This window comes from Eutrema salsugineum, unplaced genomic scaffold, assembly GCF_000478725.1.
Source record: "Eutrema salsugineum unplaced genomic scaffold, Eutsalg1_0 scaffold_19, whole genome shotgun sequence".
Lineage (NCBI taxonomy): Eukaryota > Viridiplantae > Streptophyta > Magnoliopsida > Brassicales > Brassicaceae > Eutrema > Eutrema salsugineum.
Window position 1 is genome coordinate 858,597 of NW_006256838.1, and position 14,373 is coordinate 872,969.

The 14,373-nt window shown below is 35.5% G+C and overlaps 6 protein-coding genes across 7 annotated transcripts; 4 read left to right on the forward strand and 2 right to left on the reverse strand.

The window, feature by feature from the left end:
* Positions 1-17: 17 nt before the first annotated feature.
* Positions 18-2,200, forward strand: LOC18019752 (agamous-like MADS-box protein AGL13). Its single transcript, XM_006402456.1, has 8 exons — positions 18-199; positions 939-1,017; positions 1,161-1,222; positions 1,352-1,451; positions 1,543-1,584; positions 1,726-1,761; positions 1,897-2,030; positions 2,110-2,200. The coding sequence occupies exons 1-8, from the start codon at positions 18-20 to the stop codon at positions 2,198-2,200; spliced, it is 726 nt and encodes a 241-aa protein (XP_006402519.1).
* An 802-nt stretch (positions 2,201-3,002) lies between these two features.
* Positions 3,003-4,376, forward strand: LOC18019753 (40S ribosomal protein S27-2). The gene is made up of 4 exons (XM_006402457.2): positions 3,003-3,123; positions 3,371-3,472; positions 3,966-3,994; positions 4,082-4,376. The coding sequence occupies exons 1-4, from the start codon at positions 3,121-3,123 to the stop codon at positions 4,200-4,202; spliced, it is 255 nt and encodes an 84-aa protein (XP_006402520.1). The 5' UTR covers positions 3,003-3,120; the 3' UTR covers positions 4,203-4,376.
* A 275-nt stretch (positions 4,377-4,651) lies between these two features.
* On the forward strand, positions 4,652-5,586 carry LOC18019754. The gene is made up of 3 exons (XM_006402459.2): positions 4,652-4,739; positions 4,855-5,052; positions 5,144-5,586. Exons 1-3 carry the CDS (start codon positions 4,712-4,714, stop codon positions 5,455-5,457), a joined length of 540 nt encoding a protein of 179 aa, XP_006402522.1. The 5' UTR covers positions 4,652-4,711; the 3' UTR covers positions 5,458-5,586.
* LOC18019756 (protein-ribulosamine 3-kinase, chloroplastic) lies at positions 5,557-7,584 on the reverse strand. The gene is made up of 9 exons (XM_006402458.2): positions 7,439-7,584; positions 7,036-7,189; positions 6,871-6,961; positions 6,704-6,778; positions 6,529-6,617; positions 6,316-6,434; positions 6,092-6,232; positions 5,925-6,001; positions 5,557-5,829 (listed from the first exon to the last, which is right to left on the reverse strand). Exons 1-9 carry the CDS (start codon positions 7,521-7,523, stop codon positions 5,683-5,685), a joined length of 978 nt encoding a protein of 325 aa, XP_006402521.1. The 5' UTR covers positions 7,524-7,584; the 3' UTR covers positions 5,557-5,682.
* A 351-nt stretch (positions 7,585-7,935) lies between these two features.
* LOC18019755 (peroxisomal membrane protein 11E) lies at positions 7,936-10,068 on the forward strand. Of its 2 annotated transcripts, XM_006402460.2 has the most exons (9): positions 7,936-8,030; positions 8,131-8,183; positions 8,581-8,779; positions 8,907-8,981; positions 9,076-9,150; positions 9,245-9,325; positions 9,409-9,483; positions 9,567-9,740; positions 9,841-10,068. In XM_006402460.2, the coding sequence occupies exons 3-9, from the start codon at positions 8,588-8,590 to the stop codon at positions 9,874-9,876; spliced, it is 708 nt and encodes a 235-aa protein (XP_006402523.1). In that variant the 5' UTR covers positions 7,936-8,030; positions 8,131-8,183; positions 8,581-8,587; the 3' UTR covers positions 9,877-10,068. The 2 variants fall into 2 exon arrangements, with proteins under 2 accessions (XP_006402523.1, XP_006402524.1); XM_006402461.2 differs by having other exon boundaries at positions 8,014-8,183.
* A 97-nt stretch (positions 10,069-10,165) lies between these two features.
* On the reverse strand, positions 10,166-11,852 carry LOC18019761 (F-box protein PP2-A13). Its single transcript, XM_006402462.2, has 3 exons — positions 11,331-11,852; positions 11,108-11,226; positions 10,166-10,834 (listed from the first exon to the last, which is right to left on the reverse strand). The coding sequence occupies exons 1-3, from the start codon at positions 11,655-11,657 to the stop codon at positions 10,408-10,410; spliced, it is 873 nt and encodes a 290-aa protein (XP_006402525.1). The 5' UTR covers positions 11,658-11,852; the 3' UTR covers positions 10,166-10,407.
* Between the last annotated feature and the right edge of the window lie 2,521 nt (positions 11,853-14,373).

The window sequence follows — 14,373 nt, forward strand, 5'->3', positions numbered from 1 at the left end:
AGAAAGAAGAGAGAGAAATGGGAAGAGGGAGAGTGGAAGTGAAGAGGATAGAGAACAAGATCAGTAGACAAGTAACCTTCTCCAAAAGAAAAAGTGGTTTGCTCAAGAAAGCCTACGAACTCTCTGTTTTATGTGATGTAGAGGTTGCTCTTATCATCTTCTCCAGCAGTGGCAAGCTCTATGAGTTCAGCAATGCCGGGTACGTATCTGTATTTACCCATTTTATCAATATACTTAATTCGGAATTTTATGAAGAAAAAAAGTTTCCTTTAAAAAATTTGATGCTTAATTTAGTTAGATAAAGATGTTTGATTTTGCCTGTTTTCTAGATTCAAGAACCTAAAGATCTGTCATCTCTGTGGATACGTTGTGTTTTTTTTTATATAAAAAAAAATCCTAACTAATCAAGTTTCATCGCTGATCGACCTCTCGGATCTATCAAATGCATGGGCCAGCTTTAGCTTTTAGATCCGATATATGAAACTTCTGAAAACAAAAATTATGCTTGATTTTAGGTTATCATCAGCTTTTATCTATGCCTATCCTTACGATTTCAAGAAATCCCATAAGTTATGTCTTCTTTAAAAGGTTGTGTCTTTCTAATTCTAATTAGAGATCAATATCATGGACTGATCTAGTAGATCCATGACGCAAATAGTATGGTTATACATATATGGGTTTCCTTTATTATTCCGATTCAAAATTTTTTTTTTTGGGAAAACAAGTATTACTTGGTTATATAATATAAACTCTGAATACATTTGGCTACGGGTTAATTTTTGCCGAAGAAATGTGTAATTAGGGTTTCCTTTAGACATAAGAGAATAATATTTCTTTATTCTGTTTTGAATTTAAGCAAATTAAGCTTGTTACTTCTATATAGATAACTAATTAATGATCTTATGTGGTTTCTTTTTCTTTTTCCTTTTAATCTGTAGAATTGACAAAACCTTTGAAAGGTACTATCGCTGTAAAAACAATATTCTGGACAACAATAGGCTTGAAGAGTCTACACAGGTCAGTTTTTTTTCTTTTTCTTTATCCAAGTCTACAAAGCCCAAATTAATACTCCCTGAGTTATATGCTCGATATAAATAAGCATTTTAAGTAGCAAAGATATATTTTAATTTAACATATCTTCTTTTCTTTGGTGCACGCAGAGCTTGTGTCAAGAGGTGGCAAATCTCAAATCCAAATATGAGTCCCTTCTTCGCACTCATAGGTTTAATTAATCATATTGATATTCCTCTTAAATCCGTTTGTTTTTACCTAGCTATAACTCTGTACATCTCCCTAGCTAGTTGCCTAGTTTCCAAAATTAAGAAATATTTTGAATCGTTGAAAATAAAAGGTATTTGCTTGGGGAAAATCTTGGAGAGTTGAGTGTACAAGAATTACAGACGCTCGAGAGACAGCTTGAAGGAGCTCTTTCCGCGATCAGAAAACGCAAGGTACGATAATTTGTATACATCGACCAATCTTGTTTCGTTGTAATCATCATTTAAAATATATGAAATGCAAATTTAAAGTGCATATATGCAGACGCATGTTATTACTGAAGAAATGGAAGAGCTTCGGAGAAAGGCAAGTCACATCCACATATTTATGAATGTAAAAAATTAGTCATCGTATTATTATTAATAGCCTAGCTAGTCAATACTGTTTATATTTGTATATATGTATACAGTTTAGTACTATCTCGTTAATTTGACTTTGCAATTGCAGGAGAGGCAGCTCGGAGATATGAACGAAAAGCTAAAGGTTGAGGGTTTTTAATATATGTAGACCTTCAAATTACAAATGAACTATCTCTTAGAGTCTTAATAAGTATTTATTTCGTGTTAATTATTGCCTTGTCATGATCATTTTTATCAAAATGAATATGTTCATAATCAGCTTGAGACAGAAGGTCAGGGTTTTCAAGGCTTTCAAGACCTATTGCTAAGTTCGGCTACTGCGGCTGGTCCCAGTGCTTTTTCCTCTCACCATAATTCTATGGATTGCGATGTTGGACATTTCTTACAGATCGGGTAATCAACATTTCAGTTCCCTAACGATAAATTATAAACCATGGTTTTATAATCCATTTGGTTATGGGAATATATATAGGTTTCAACAACAATATGAGAAAGGCGACGGATCTTTGGTAATTAAGAGTAACTTGGGTTGTGACTGTGAAACCAACTTTGTCCAAGGATGAGTTCGACAACAGCTTTTTATTAGCTAATCTAGTTTCGACGGATCGGTCAGGCAAACTATATTATAAGCTAATCTCTTTTTTCCCCAAAAAATTTACTAGTTAATAGTTTTTGTTGTTGTTTGGAGGTGCAACATACGATCTTAAATATGCTATACGGCTACATCTTATTATGTTTAACGATTAGTATATTATTTTTGGGATAATTTAGTTGTTTTATTTTTCTTAACTTTAACGTCTTTTTGAGGTGAAATGAATTAAAACATTCTGCGCCTTGTAAATTTATTTTAGTCACTTGGTAATTTGAATTTCTTGATCTGGCGAAGGCGTGAGTCATTCCGTTTTTTTTTTTTTTTTTTTTTTTTTGACATCAGTCATTCCGTTATGAAAATCGATATTTTCTTTAATGTTTCTAAGAAAAAGGTAATTTTTACCAAAAGAAAAAAAAGAAAAAATTGTAATTTTTAGTTTCCCACGTGTGAGTGATAGTAAAAACTAAAAACAGTGTAAGCATTTCGGCTCGTGCCCGTACTACTTACTAGCAGTTAAAATGAAAATGATCTTCGAAAACAATACGAGTATTCTTTGTGGAATTTATATCACACCTGTTGTTGGGTTGTGTCCAAACTACACAATCGTGGTAATTCTTTTTTTTTTTTTTGGAACAGCTCACAATCGTGGTAATTTTTGTTTTCCCTGAAATTATATACTAAAACCTTTCTAGAGAACATCAACGATGGATCACAGAATGGGCTCAACTTGAAAGAGCCCAAAGATAAATAATATGAGAAACGAGGTCGTTTTGGAAAGGCGAACGGAGGTAGAGTAAGTATAAGGGCATTATGCAGTAACCCTAGAAATCTTTCTCGCTTATTGTTGCCGTTGCAGCTATCTTTGCCGTCACCTATCAGATTCTTGCGAAGATGGTTAGTTCTCGCACTTTATCTATCATCTTCATCATCTCCATTCCATTTCATTGTTTGATTTATAAAACCATGGATGCGTTAGTGAAATTTCGAGTTTCTCATTTGATTTTAATCCGTCGCATAATGTTATTGGAAAACTCGATTCATCATATAATTCAAATCGTCTTTTTTATTGATCTAAGCTAAGCTAAGCTTGTTTGTTACTCTTCTTTTTCTGCAATCTATTTTTTTTTTTTATATGAAACAGGTTCTTCAAAACGATATCGATCTCCTTAACCCTCCAGCAGAGCTTGAGAAGAGGAAGCACAAGCTCAAACGTCTTGTTCAGTCTCCCAATTCCTTCTTCATGGTACTGATTTGTAACCTTTCTTCCTTCTTCTGATCCCTTTTAGAAAGCTCTATGTTTTTTGAGTTGTTAATTTAGAATGTGTGATTTTCAATTTTTCTAGAATCCTGACTTAGTGTTTGAAAGTCTATTCGCTTGTTGTTCAACCATTTGTAACGTGGTATTGAATTCGACTCATTTTCCTACTTATAGACACCCCTTTGAAAGCAAAATCGTTTCTGAGATTTGTAAATTTTGTGTTTTTGAATTGGATTATCTCATGAACCTGTGAAATTTTATCATACTGTTCGATCAATGTCTTTAGCCATCAATAATGTGGTATAATGCCTTTTCTTATTTTAGAAGATCTTTAAAAAAAAAAAAAATATCTCAGTTTAGAATTGTGAAATACAGTTTCAAATCTGATTCTCTCATTTATTGTGACTGAGTGCTTGAGGTTTATCTACTCTTTGTGGATTCTGATTATTGTTTTGGGTGTTTGTTAAACGTATTGTAGGATGTGAAGTGCCAAGGCTGCTTTAACATGTAAGATCTCAACTAAAAATTTATACAAATCGTTTCCCTTTCCGACATATTTACATAGACTTATGGGTTCTGTTTTTGGCATTGCAGCACTACAGTGTTCAGTCACTCGCAGACCGTTGTGGTATGCGGAAACTGCCAAACCATTCTGTGCCAACCTACAGGAGGAAAGGCTAGGCTCACCGAAGGATGCTCTTTCAGGAAAAAGTGAGAGATTGATTTGAAGTAATCATTCAATCACATCAAGCCTTTTTTCTTTATTGCGTTATGAATTTTGGTTATCTGTTTTAATACAAACTCTTTGATGTTAGTATCGTAAAGTTATTACTATGTTGATGTCTGGATTTTGAACTTCTTTATGCAAAAGTTGAATTGTTTGCTTTGATATTGTTCCATTGTCTTCAAAGTTTACATCAAAATATCTTCTATTCTGAAAACACTGGATTACAGACGAGCTTGGGTTCCTTCGTCAAAAGTGATACAGAGAACTGGTGTCTTGCTCTAATTGGCGCCTTAGACCAACTCGGCCATATCAAACATTGATGTTAAGTAGGCCTTTAAAAAAAAAATCAATTTCCTAAAATATATACGAGCCACTGATTTGAGCCCAAGCCCATTACTCTAGTAGCCCAAAAAAAAAAACCAGCCTGAAGATCGATGAAGCCCTAATTTACCATTTTGGTTGAGTGAAGTCTCTCTCTCTCCATCTCCGTCGAAACAATGACTTCCTTGATCGGAAAATACGCTGGTACACTCTCTCTCTCTCTCTTGTATGAAGGAAGAAAAATAAACTATGCAAATGTGTGGTTTAACATGCTGAAAAGAAAATGATATTTAATGAGGTTATTTGTGAAACATGGCAGAGGCGAAGACATGCGTGTTCTGGGACACGGAGGATTGCCCAATCCCTAAAGGTCTGAATCCTGAATCGGTTTATAGGAATATCAGAAGAGCTCTTGCGAATAAGGGTTATCATGGTGAGGTGACAATCTGGGCTTATGGTGACAAGAATCAGATCCCAGGTTACTTTGAATCCGCCGGAATCAAGCTCGACCGCGCAGGTGATAATTATATATACAGTAGTATTCCCTTTTTATTATTTTTTTGACACGCACTCTTTTACTTAATTCCGTTGATATTATATGGTTTCAGGGGTTCAAGAAATTAAAGTCGAGAGAGTTGAAAGAATGAGAATTGGCATTTTTGGGTGGGTATTACAAAATAAAAGTGAAGCATTAAATTTGTTTGTTGTCTCGGGAAACAACATGCATTTCTCCATGGTTCTTGAAGCTTGCAAAGAGGGAAAACCTGGAAGTTGCAACATTCTCTTAGCAGAACCTGTAAACATACCAAGAAGATGTTGCAGGACAGCTTTGGACAAACTTATCAACGAGCAAGAAGGTGCAGAATGGCTCTGGGAAACCCTAGCAGCTGCTGGGGATCCTATCACCACCACCACGGCTTAGTAACGAGAGAGAGGATTCTGGATCTGACTAGAGTGTAGTGTCTCTAATTTAACATCAATCTCTTCTTGTTTTATAATTTTATATTCCCTTACTCTGTAGTCACTTTATAAGTTGGTACATTATTACTAATTTGTATGTTATGATGCCTAAAATCATTATGAAGTATTCTGATTTCATCTCTCAAACTTTTATAATCACATCAATACTCTATACGTTGGTACATTTTTAAGCTTTGAGCATCCGTAGATAATCATCGATGATCGACATTGCAGATGATCGATAGCCCGAACCAAAGAGGTTGTAATGATTCAAGTAGTGATACAGCAAATACAGATCCCTCCTCTTCTCAAATCCCGGTTGTTTTGGCATTACCTTCAAAGAAACAAAAACAACCATCACAGTGGGGTTTTTGGTTGATACAGATACTGAGAGAGAGATAACCAAGAGTGAGTGTTTGTGTGTGGAACCTTGAAATAGGCATTGTAGAAAGATTCACCAAATCCTGCGCACCATGACATTCCAAAATCCGCCTCGTTATGCCCATCTATGGAGGAACGAGATCAAACCCGTGCTTGCAAAACATATAGTTAATACTGTATATCAAGAAAAATTTATGAATGAAAAAGCTTTATACAGTAACATGCAGGATCAAGAATGACAGGCTCGCCGTTCTTGTCATATGCGATGTTCCCGCTCCAGAGATCACCATGTAACAAGCAAGGTTCTATGACAACATCCTCAAAGAGAAGTGCCATGTTCTGTATCAGTTCATGGCCTGTTCAAAAATTCCTTTCCAAATGTCAAAACCGATATCTTCTCACAAAGTTAATAACGACAGAGAAGAGAGAAAAGAAAAACCTTTCTGGTAAATTGCAGAGTCACCGTAATGATCCCTAGCTAACTTTAGCTGGTATCCCAATCTCTTCTCACCATAGAACTCAATCCAATCCGATGACCACTTATTGATTTGTGGGGTACTAAAATTCATGGGGAATGGTGGCTCGTTAAGTTCATGAAAACAGAAACTCAAAAGAAAGAATTAGATTTCAACTGGAATTTCAAATATCTCACCTGCCAATAGTGTTGTCAACCTCAAAGCCAAAGCCTTTCGAGGATTTTCCGGCTTTATGCATCTCAGCTAGCTTCCTTCCTAATTCAGCCTGATGATTTAAGAACCATGAACCCATGAAACTAAATGCTTTTTTTTAACATTGGCTCTCATAGTTAGATTCATCATCATCATCACCTGATTGCCTCTTGATGACCCAAACTCTATAAATTCCATGATGATATAAGATCCACCTGTTGGCAATGCCCCAACCTGTTAACATTTTTTAACAAAAATCTATGTAAAGATACATCTCCGCACCAGAGCTAACACACACACACTCAAAAAAAAAGTTTTTCACTTGCTTTGTGTGGCTTTGGCACACGGATTGTCCTGGTTTCATACATAGCCTCAAGACCAAGAGCCTCTCCTTCAAACATCGCAGGTCCGATACTCCTAAACCCGTGTTTCAAAAAAGAAAAACATTAGAAGTCTGATTGTAAATATTACAGTGTGACATTTTATTTTACCTGTTTGTTTTAACGAAGAAAGAAGCAGCATCAGTATGATAACGGCTTGCAAGATTGATGCATCCACCTCCAATAGAAGTAATATTTGTGATTTGAGTCGCTTTTCCTTCTGTAAGAATCCATTCACGAATTGGATCCTCACTCATTGCAGCCACTACCAAAAAGTTTCCACAATCAATAAAACAGGTCAGTGAAAATTCAAATATCAAGAACACTGTTTTGATCGACTATCAAAAATATACAAAACCCATCAAGTAACTAGAGAAAACTCAACTTGATTGGATCAAAAAAGTAACTGTTTTATCTCTTGACATCAGAGAAATCCAGAATTCGTAATTTGGTATTCTCATTGTTCATCCAACACCAGTATATAAACACAAAACATATGCTAAAGACAACTTACTAGCAAAAATTCTTGGTCGAGAGAAACTGCAAAGAAGAAGATTTGGCCGAGCAGAGAAGCAAACACTCAGAGAAGCCACCGCCATTTTCTTCTCCGGCTTTTTGTGGCCGTTATTCGATTTACTACCTTCAGAGCTTACTCGAGGACTGTTTGGACCCAAGGCTAACTTCATCCTTAACCAACTTAAAAATGATAGTAAGGCTACTTAAGGCCTGGCCCATTAACATTACAAAACGTTCCGTTTTGAATGAATTTTCTCCTTTCCTCGATAAGTGTGCCCCCGTGTGTCGCACGCGCGTATATTATACTCTTTGTAACTGTAGATGATATGGGGTAGAATCAAGTGTAATAGGAGTGTTGGTGTACACGGAACGTTTTAGCACGAAGAAGGTCCCACAAAATTTAATTTCGAGAGATCGACGGTTAGAATTGAAGCGATCAGGATGTTAGTTCGTTAATAAAACGGTGCGTTCTGTTTGTTTATAAAGAAAGAAATGATAGAGAGATGACCAAACACGCCTTTACCGTAATCGTTCTATCGTCAATGACATAAACGAGGAAGAAAATGACATTATAAGTAAGAACAGCTTAGGTACGATGTTCCAAATACTAAGGCACTGAATCTCGGATTCCCCTTTCTTTGAATTATGATATTTTCTATTTCTAATCTTTCTGGGTTTGCGTATTTGAAGGCTGAAGTGCTCTCAGTTGTATAATCTCCTTGGTCCTAATAGAGATCAACAAGGTAATTGGAATCCCAGTTTCTGGAATTTTTGAGTTTTCGAATGATTTGAATTCTAAAGTTTCACATGCCTTAGAATCTGACGTTATTTTCATTTCTCAACTTGCTAATAGTATTGCTGTGTTTCGTCTTTTTGGTTGCTGATAAAATTAATGTTCTTGGCTTGAATTTGATAAAGCTAATATTTTTATGCGTTTCCCATCAATACAAACATGGCCTTGAAATTTACTGAATTGCAAGAATTGAAATAGTGAATCTTTCTGTAGCTCTCTAACGTTTTATGGGTTTTATTCAGAAGATAAAAAACAAAAGGGTTAAAGACAAGTCTCTCTTAAGTTATGGAATCTGTGTCTGAGTTTTTTTTTAATCTTAGGCTCTGTGTTGTTGGTGTTTTCTGCAGAGAGAACATGACTACATTAGATTTGTCGAGAGCCGAGCTTGCTCTTATAGTCCTCTACTTGAACAAAGCTGAGGCTAGAGATAAGATATGCAGAGCTATACAGTATGGTTCCAAATTCTTGAGCGGTGGGCAACCTGGTACTGCTCAAACTGTCGACAAAAATACCAGCTTGGCTAGAAAAGTTTTCCGTCTTTTCAAGGTCAAGCCCGATTGCTTCGGTTTCTACATTTGTTTTTGGATTTCAAATTGGCTTCATTGTTACTGTCTTCTTATATTTGGATCGAAACTGATTTGATTTCTGATTAGAAAATGGCTTCAATGTGCAGTTTGTTAATGATTTTCACGGCCTTATCAGCCCCGTGCCTAAAGGAACTCCGCTTCCTCTTGTCTTACTCGGGAAGGTGCCAAAGAGATTTTGAATTCTTACAACATTCGTTCATATCTTGTTTTGATTCAATTTCTAACTTTTCTTTTTTTGTTGGTTGACTGTTTCAGTCGAAGAATGCGCTCTTGTCTACCTTCTTGTTTTTTGATCAAATCGTCTGGCTTGGTAGATCCGGCATATATAAGGTGAGAGAAGTTCAAGGCAACAATCCATATAGGTCTATTGAAGTTTCATTTGCTCTGCTAAGTGACTAAAGATTCTTGTTCAATCGCATCGCAGAACAAAGAACGAACTGAATTGATTGGACGTATATCACTTTTCTGCTGGCTAGGATCATCCATTTGTACATCAGCAGTGGAGGTTTTTTAGTCTCCTCTTTCTTGACATTTTGATTTGTCGCGTATAAACATAAATTCCGATCTTGGTCTTCCCATGTGTATCAGATTACTGAGCTTGGAAGGCTCTCTTCATCTATGAAGAAGATGGAAAAGGAACTCAAAGATGATGAAAAGCATCATGTAAAAAACTCTCCTTTGTAATCTCTTCTTATCGTTGCGTCTTCTGTCTTTATAAAAAAGTCATTCCCTTTGTGAAAACGCAGGATGAGCTGTATCGTGCTAAGCTTCAGAAATCAAACGACAGAACTCTAGCTTTGATTAAGTCAAGCATGGACATTGTTGTAGCCATTGGTCTCCTTCAATTAGCTCCAAAGACGGTTACTCCTCGTGTCACTGGCGCTCTCGGGTTTACCACCTCGCTTATCTCTTGTTATCAGGTAAAGTCTCTTTGCCTGTCCACAAGCCCATTTCCAAGTTCACATCTTTCAACCGGTTTCAATAAAAATTATCCATTTTTTTTCTTCTGTAACCACACAGTTGCTTCCGTCACGCCCCAAGTTCAAGACACCTTGAAGCAGGAAGAAGCTTCTTCTCTAGGCCTTCAGAATAATTTGTTTCATATTCATTAGTAAATCTGCTGCGTTCTTGTTATCTCAGGAGTCTCTGTTTGCTCCTTCGAATGAATTTGCTGCTTTTGTCTACGCAGGAATAATTAAAACTCTTATAATAAGATTCAATATGATACTTGCTCAATATTCTTGATCTGAAATTTGTGTTTGTTTCTCAATTTTTAGCAAGGCTCTGTTTCTACACTGTAGAAAAGGAAGCATTCTATGTTCAATGTTCTGTTTTGAGTAGCCTCTGCAAAAACAAGGAACTATTATATATAATCTCTACATGGAGAAAAATTTGTATTTACAATCACGACCATCTTGTAACTACAGACAAAACTAGAGACAAGCCAACCATGTGTACACAAGTTCCAGATCTGAGATTCATCCTGAGAATGCAGCCCAGATCAAGAAAAAGCCAGTATAGTGAATATTTCACAGTAGAAGATTCACTCACCATTTACAACAAAAATCTCAAACTATATCTACTAAACTATTTTGATCCAATGGCCTCTTGTGCACATTTTTTAGGTAATATAAGAACAGAGTCTATGCATAACCCACCTTTCGTGTGAGTGCAATCGATTTGAGTCATGGAGAATTTGATTCGTGTTAATAAATCTGGATCTTCCACTTTGAAATCTCCGACATGATAGTGACTCCAGGTTCCAGGGTTGTTGTCTACATAACAGAGTGAAACAGCTTGTTGGTTGTCTGAAGTTGCAAGCTGGAACCTAACAGGCTTTATGTCCCATCCGTGAATGTGTTCAGAGTTGCAGATTCTACGTCCAAGTCTCTTGGATGTTTTCCCGAGCTGGATACGAAAGAAGAGACTGTATATTCCAGGTGGAAACTGGATCTCGAACTCTCCTCCTACTTCAAACCACCATACCTGTTGAACATATGCAACTGACTGAAACCTGCATATAAATATTGGAAGATATAATTCAAGATTAGGGTCTAAGCTCATTGAACTAACATACAAAAGTATCCAATACCAAACTGAATATTAGTCACCGTAATATCATCAATCGAATGAAAAATAACGCTTTTTTCTTCTTTTTTTGGTATACTCAACACAGAGTCAAATCAAGAGAAGAAGATGGTCGAAGTGAAGAAATTTCATCATCAACAAAAAAAAAACTTTTTTTTCAAACATAAAGCACACCTTTGATCGTTAAAGTTGGAATTACCTGGATTCATCGGTTGGGATCAAACTCCAGTATCTCCGATCATCAATTCCGGTAATTCTTAGTGCCTTTGAAGAAATCGACACACAAAGTTTGCCTGTGTTCTTATCTATCCACAATTCCTGCTCAAGAATACAAGTCTGAAAAATCAGAAACTTTTGTTTTTCCTTTCAAGATTCAAGAGAGAGAGAGAGAGAGAGATGCAACTGGAAAAAAAGCTTTCAACCTTTGTGCCACCGTCGAATAAATTGGGCCGGCAAAGCTTAGCATAAACATCTTTCTTAATCAGTTTCCTAAGAGTAATTTCATCAAACACTTTCCGTGCAAAAACACGATAATTCGAAAGCAACTTCGAATCCCATATGAAATCAGCTGACGACGCGCGACGGAAGACCCTGTTGAGACGAGCAAGACGGCAAATCTCCGGTGGATCAAGCCGCATCATAATCAACGCGACACAATTCTCCGGTAAATCCACCAATCTGGGTTTCCTCGAGTAACCTTCACCGTTCCGGTCAAACTCCGGGAAACCACCTGAGATATTCGCGCCCATTATCACACAAACAAATGGATAGACCTTTTCCGTATCAAACGAAAACCTTAAACTCGAATCTCAATTGCATGGCCGCGGAGAATCGAGAAAGAAGAAACTTGGTATGCCAGAATTTTAACTAATCAATCGATAAAAAACTCATAAAAAAAAAAAGGAAGCTGCTTTTATTTTTGTTCCATTGTTATTATTATCTTCTTCTACGGTTTATCATATACGCAAACGCGACTTTATATAGAAGATTTTTATTTTCACCGTATGGTTTCTAGAAATATTCAAATGTCAATTCTCCTGAGCCTAACAATTATATAAATTCTGCAGTGTACTATACGTATCTTTGACATCTGCAGATAATACATATCTTGTGGTCCCGCCCGGATCGGTTCGGGTCGGGTCGATTCGGATAAAGAAGATTATAAGTTGGTCATTTGGCTTAATTGTTCGAGTTAAACGTGTTGTTGTCAAAACACCTGGCCAAGGGTGTGACGTGGATTTTTTGTTCTGAAATGGTGATAATTTTTGTTTGGAACTGAATGGAATAAAAAACGACAATATTTTAATTTTCGTGAATCTTATTCATACACTGTCGAGCCCACTTTATCCTACTTTTTTTTTGGTAAAAGAAAAAAAAAACTTAAAAATAGATAAAATGGGCTGACAGTGTAATGATTATGGATATGGTTGGCAGCGATGATCGAGTAAAACTAAAACGGTCTAACACGAAGGTTTTGGATTAATAGATTACAAATGTTGTCTATAGTATTAAATCAATTTCGATTTCCAATACGAATTATTGTGACTTAGCTAAAAACTTGAGAATATAAGAGGATAGGATGGATATGAGAACCTTGATCATCACAGCGAGTTTAACCAAACTTTTTGTTGCATTAGTTAGCAGATTACCCAATTTCGACCTTTTATTGTTATATACAAATTAAACGCAAATACTATTGTACTCGACTACTCGTTCTGACTATAACTAGTAGATATTCACAGTCTCGAGTAATCATAGGAGACCATATATATAGTAATATACACCTTTTATATACTGTGTATTAACAATGTATACAGTGTGCATATCAGAATTATAGTCACGAGGTCTTGTAAAAGGTCTGAAAAAAATATAATGTGATGATGTACTTTTTGATTGAAACCGATGCATTCGTATTATAAGCTAAGTTAAAAAGTAACAGGAGATGCATTAAGTTAGAGCTGTTTTGTGTGTCTCTATTTTGACCTAAGTTGCCCAATCGACAAAAGCAAATTGCTTTAAATAATTATTCGTATATTGATAAAATAATGCCAGCCGGATCTGAGATTTTAGAGGTTTGAAACAAAAACAAAAATGGGAATCTAATTGGTTTTATAAAAAAAAAAATTATAAGCTAAATTAGAAAAAACAAAATTTGAAGGTTTGAAACAAATGTTTTGGCTTGACTTTAATCATAATGCAATTATTTACGAATAAATAAACAGATGATGTCGGTCTTTTGGTCGGGACACTTTATCCACTTAGCTTACGTATTAACCAATCAGTACACAGTTTAGAACTTCCCACAGTTCCGGCTTACGTGCATCCAAGTCACAGACTCCTGTTAACACGTCATCCCAACGTTCTCGTCCCTGTCTCCATATATTGTTATGATTTTACTAAAATCATTACATTATCATAGATATATTTAGCTAAAATGATCATGTGATAATTCAAATTTCAAAGCTTTTAAAAAAGAAGTATATATCATTTATTCGTGTATAGACAAAAAGTAGCATTTTATAAGTTTTATCCTAAAACATTTAAACAAGTGTTCACTGTTTTACAAATATATATTCCTACTACTCTTTATATATGTTCTAAAAAGTATCATTTTTCTCACATTTCACGCAAATTAAAAAAACTAATAAAAAAAATATTTTCTCTCTTATCAACATATTAAACAAAATTTGTCTTTCTAAATAAATACACTAAAACGATAGAGTTAAAACTGAATTTTTAATAGAAATACAAAATTTACATTGAAAATACAAAGTGATACCTTTTGTAAAACAAATACAAAGTCTTAGTAGATAGTAAAATTTGTTGGTGTGATTAATATATTAACCAATAACATATTATGGGAGCGGATGACTCAGGTGGTTTGCCGGATTTTGACCGGAACACTGAAGGTTATACTCTATCCAAATATTATAATTTATATATGACAGGGAAAGCTACGAGAACGACACTATATCTGAAAGTGTGATAGTGATTCTATAGTTTATTTTTATTCTTAGCTGAGAAATTTACTTCCAATCAATCAGCTTTGTAAGTTAATAAACTTAACAAATAATATTAGCATGTTCAAAAGTATAACCGACATGTCATGTTGAGACAAGCAAGCCGGCAAATCTCCGGTGGATCAAGCCGCATTATAATCAACACTACATGGTTTCTCCGGTAAATCCACCAATCTGAGTTTCTTCAACACTACATACTCAAATCAACTTTATATAGAAGATTTTTAATTTTTTAATTTTTTACCGTATGGTCTTTTGAAAAATTTCAAAGGTCAATTCTCATGAGTGTAAGTGCCTAAGTGTATGTTTTATACGTATGTTTTATATCTGCGAATGTGTATACATTTTGTGGGTCGGGCGGGTCAGATCCGAATAGGGGTGATTAAAAGCTGGCCACTTGGCCTAATTATTGTTGGTTTAAAGTGGGTTACACGCGTTGTGTGGG

What these genes read in the sequence shown, in the direction of transcription:
- LOC18019752 (XM_006402456.1), top strand. Translation starts at nt 18, where the DNA reads ATGGGAAGAGGGAGAGTGGAAGTGAAGAGGATAGAGAACAAGATCAGT. An exon ending in ATATGAACGAAAAGCTAAAG is followed by an intron (nt 1,762 to 1,896) that starts GTTGAGGGTTTT and finishes GTTCATAATCAG; the next exon opens with CTTGAGACAGAAGGTCAGGG. An exon ending in GGACATTTCTTACAGATCGG is followed by an intron (nt 2,031 to 2,109) that starts GTAATCAACATT and finishes GAATATATATAG; the next exon opens with GTTTCAACAACAATATGAGA.
- LOC18019753 (XM_006402457.2), top strand. An exon ending in CTCCCAATTCCTTCTTCATG is followed by an intron (nt 3,473 to 3,965) that starts GTACTGATTTGT and finishes AACGTATTGTAG; the next exon opens with GATGTGAAGTGCCAAGGCTG. An exon ending in TGCCAAGGCTGCTTTAACAT is followed by an intron (nt 3,995 to 4,081) that starts GTAAGATCTCAA and finishes TTGGCATTGCAG; the next exon opens with CACTACAGTGTTCAGTCACT.
- LOC18019754 (XM_006402459.2), top strand. Translation starts at nt 4,712, where the DNA reads ATGACTTCCTTGATCGGAAAATACGCTG. An exon ending in CTTGATCGGAAAATACGCTG is followed by an intron (nt 4,740 to 4,854) that starts GTACACTCTCTC and finishes GAAACATGGCAG; the next exon opens with AGGCGAAGACATGCGTGTTC. An exon ending in AATCAAGCTCGACCGCGCAG is followed by an intron (nt 5,053 to 5,143) that starts GTGATAATTATA and finishes ATATGGTTTCAG; the next exon opens with GGGTTCAAGAAATTAAAGTC.
- LOC18019756 (XM_006402458.2), bottom strand. Translation starts at nt 7,523, where the DNA reads ATGGCGGTGGCTTCTCTGAGTGTTTGCTTCTCTGCTCGGCCAAATCTT. An exon ending in GTTGACAACACTATTGGCAG is followed by an intron (nt 6,435 to 6,528) that starts GTGAGATATTTG and finishes CATGAATTTTAG; the next exon opens with TACCCCACAAATCAATAAGT. An exon ending in CTCTGCAATTTACCAGAAAG is followed by an intron (nt 6,233 to 6,315) that starts GTTTTTCTTTTC and finishes ATTTTTGAACAG; the next exon opens with GCCATGAACTGATACAGAAC.
- LOC18019755 (XM_006402460.2), top strand. Translation starts at nt 8,588, where the DNA reads ATGACTACATTAGATTTGTCGAGAGCCGAGCTTGCTCTTATAGTCCTC. An exon ending in TTTGTACATCAGCAGTGGAG is followed by an intron (nt 9,326 to 9,408) that starts GTTTTTTAGTCT and finishes CATGTGTATCAG; the next exon opens with ATTACTGAGCTTGGAAGGCT. An exon ending in AAGATGATGAAAAGCATCAT is followed by an intron (nt 9,484 to 9,566) that starts GTAAAAAACTCT and finishes GTGAAAACGCAG; the next exon opens with GATGAGCTGTATCGTGCTAA.
- LOC18019761 (XM_006402462.2), bottom strand. Translation starts at nt 11,657, where the DNA reads ATGGGCGCGAATATCTCAGGTGGTTTCCCGGAGTTTGACCGGAACGGT. An exon ending in TATTCGACGGTGGCACAAAG is followed by an intron (nt 11,227 to 11,330) that starts GTTGAAAGCTTT and finishes ATTCTTGAGCAG; the next exon opens with GAATTGTGGATAGATAAGAA. An exon ending in ATCCCAACCGATGAATCCAG is followed by an intron (nt 10,835 to 11,107) that starts GTAATTCCAACT and finishes ATTTATATGCAG; the next exon opens with GTTTCAGTCAGTTGCATATG.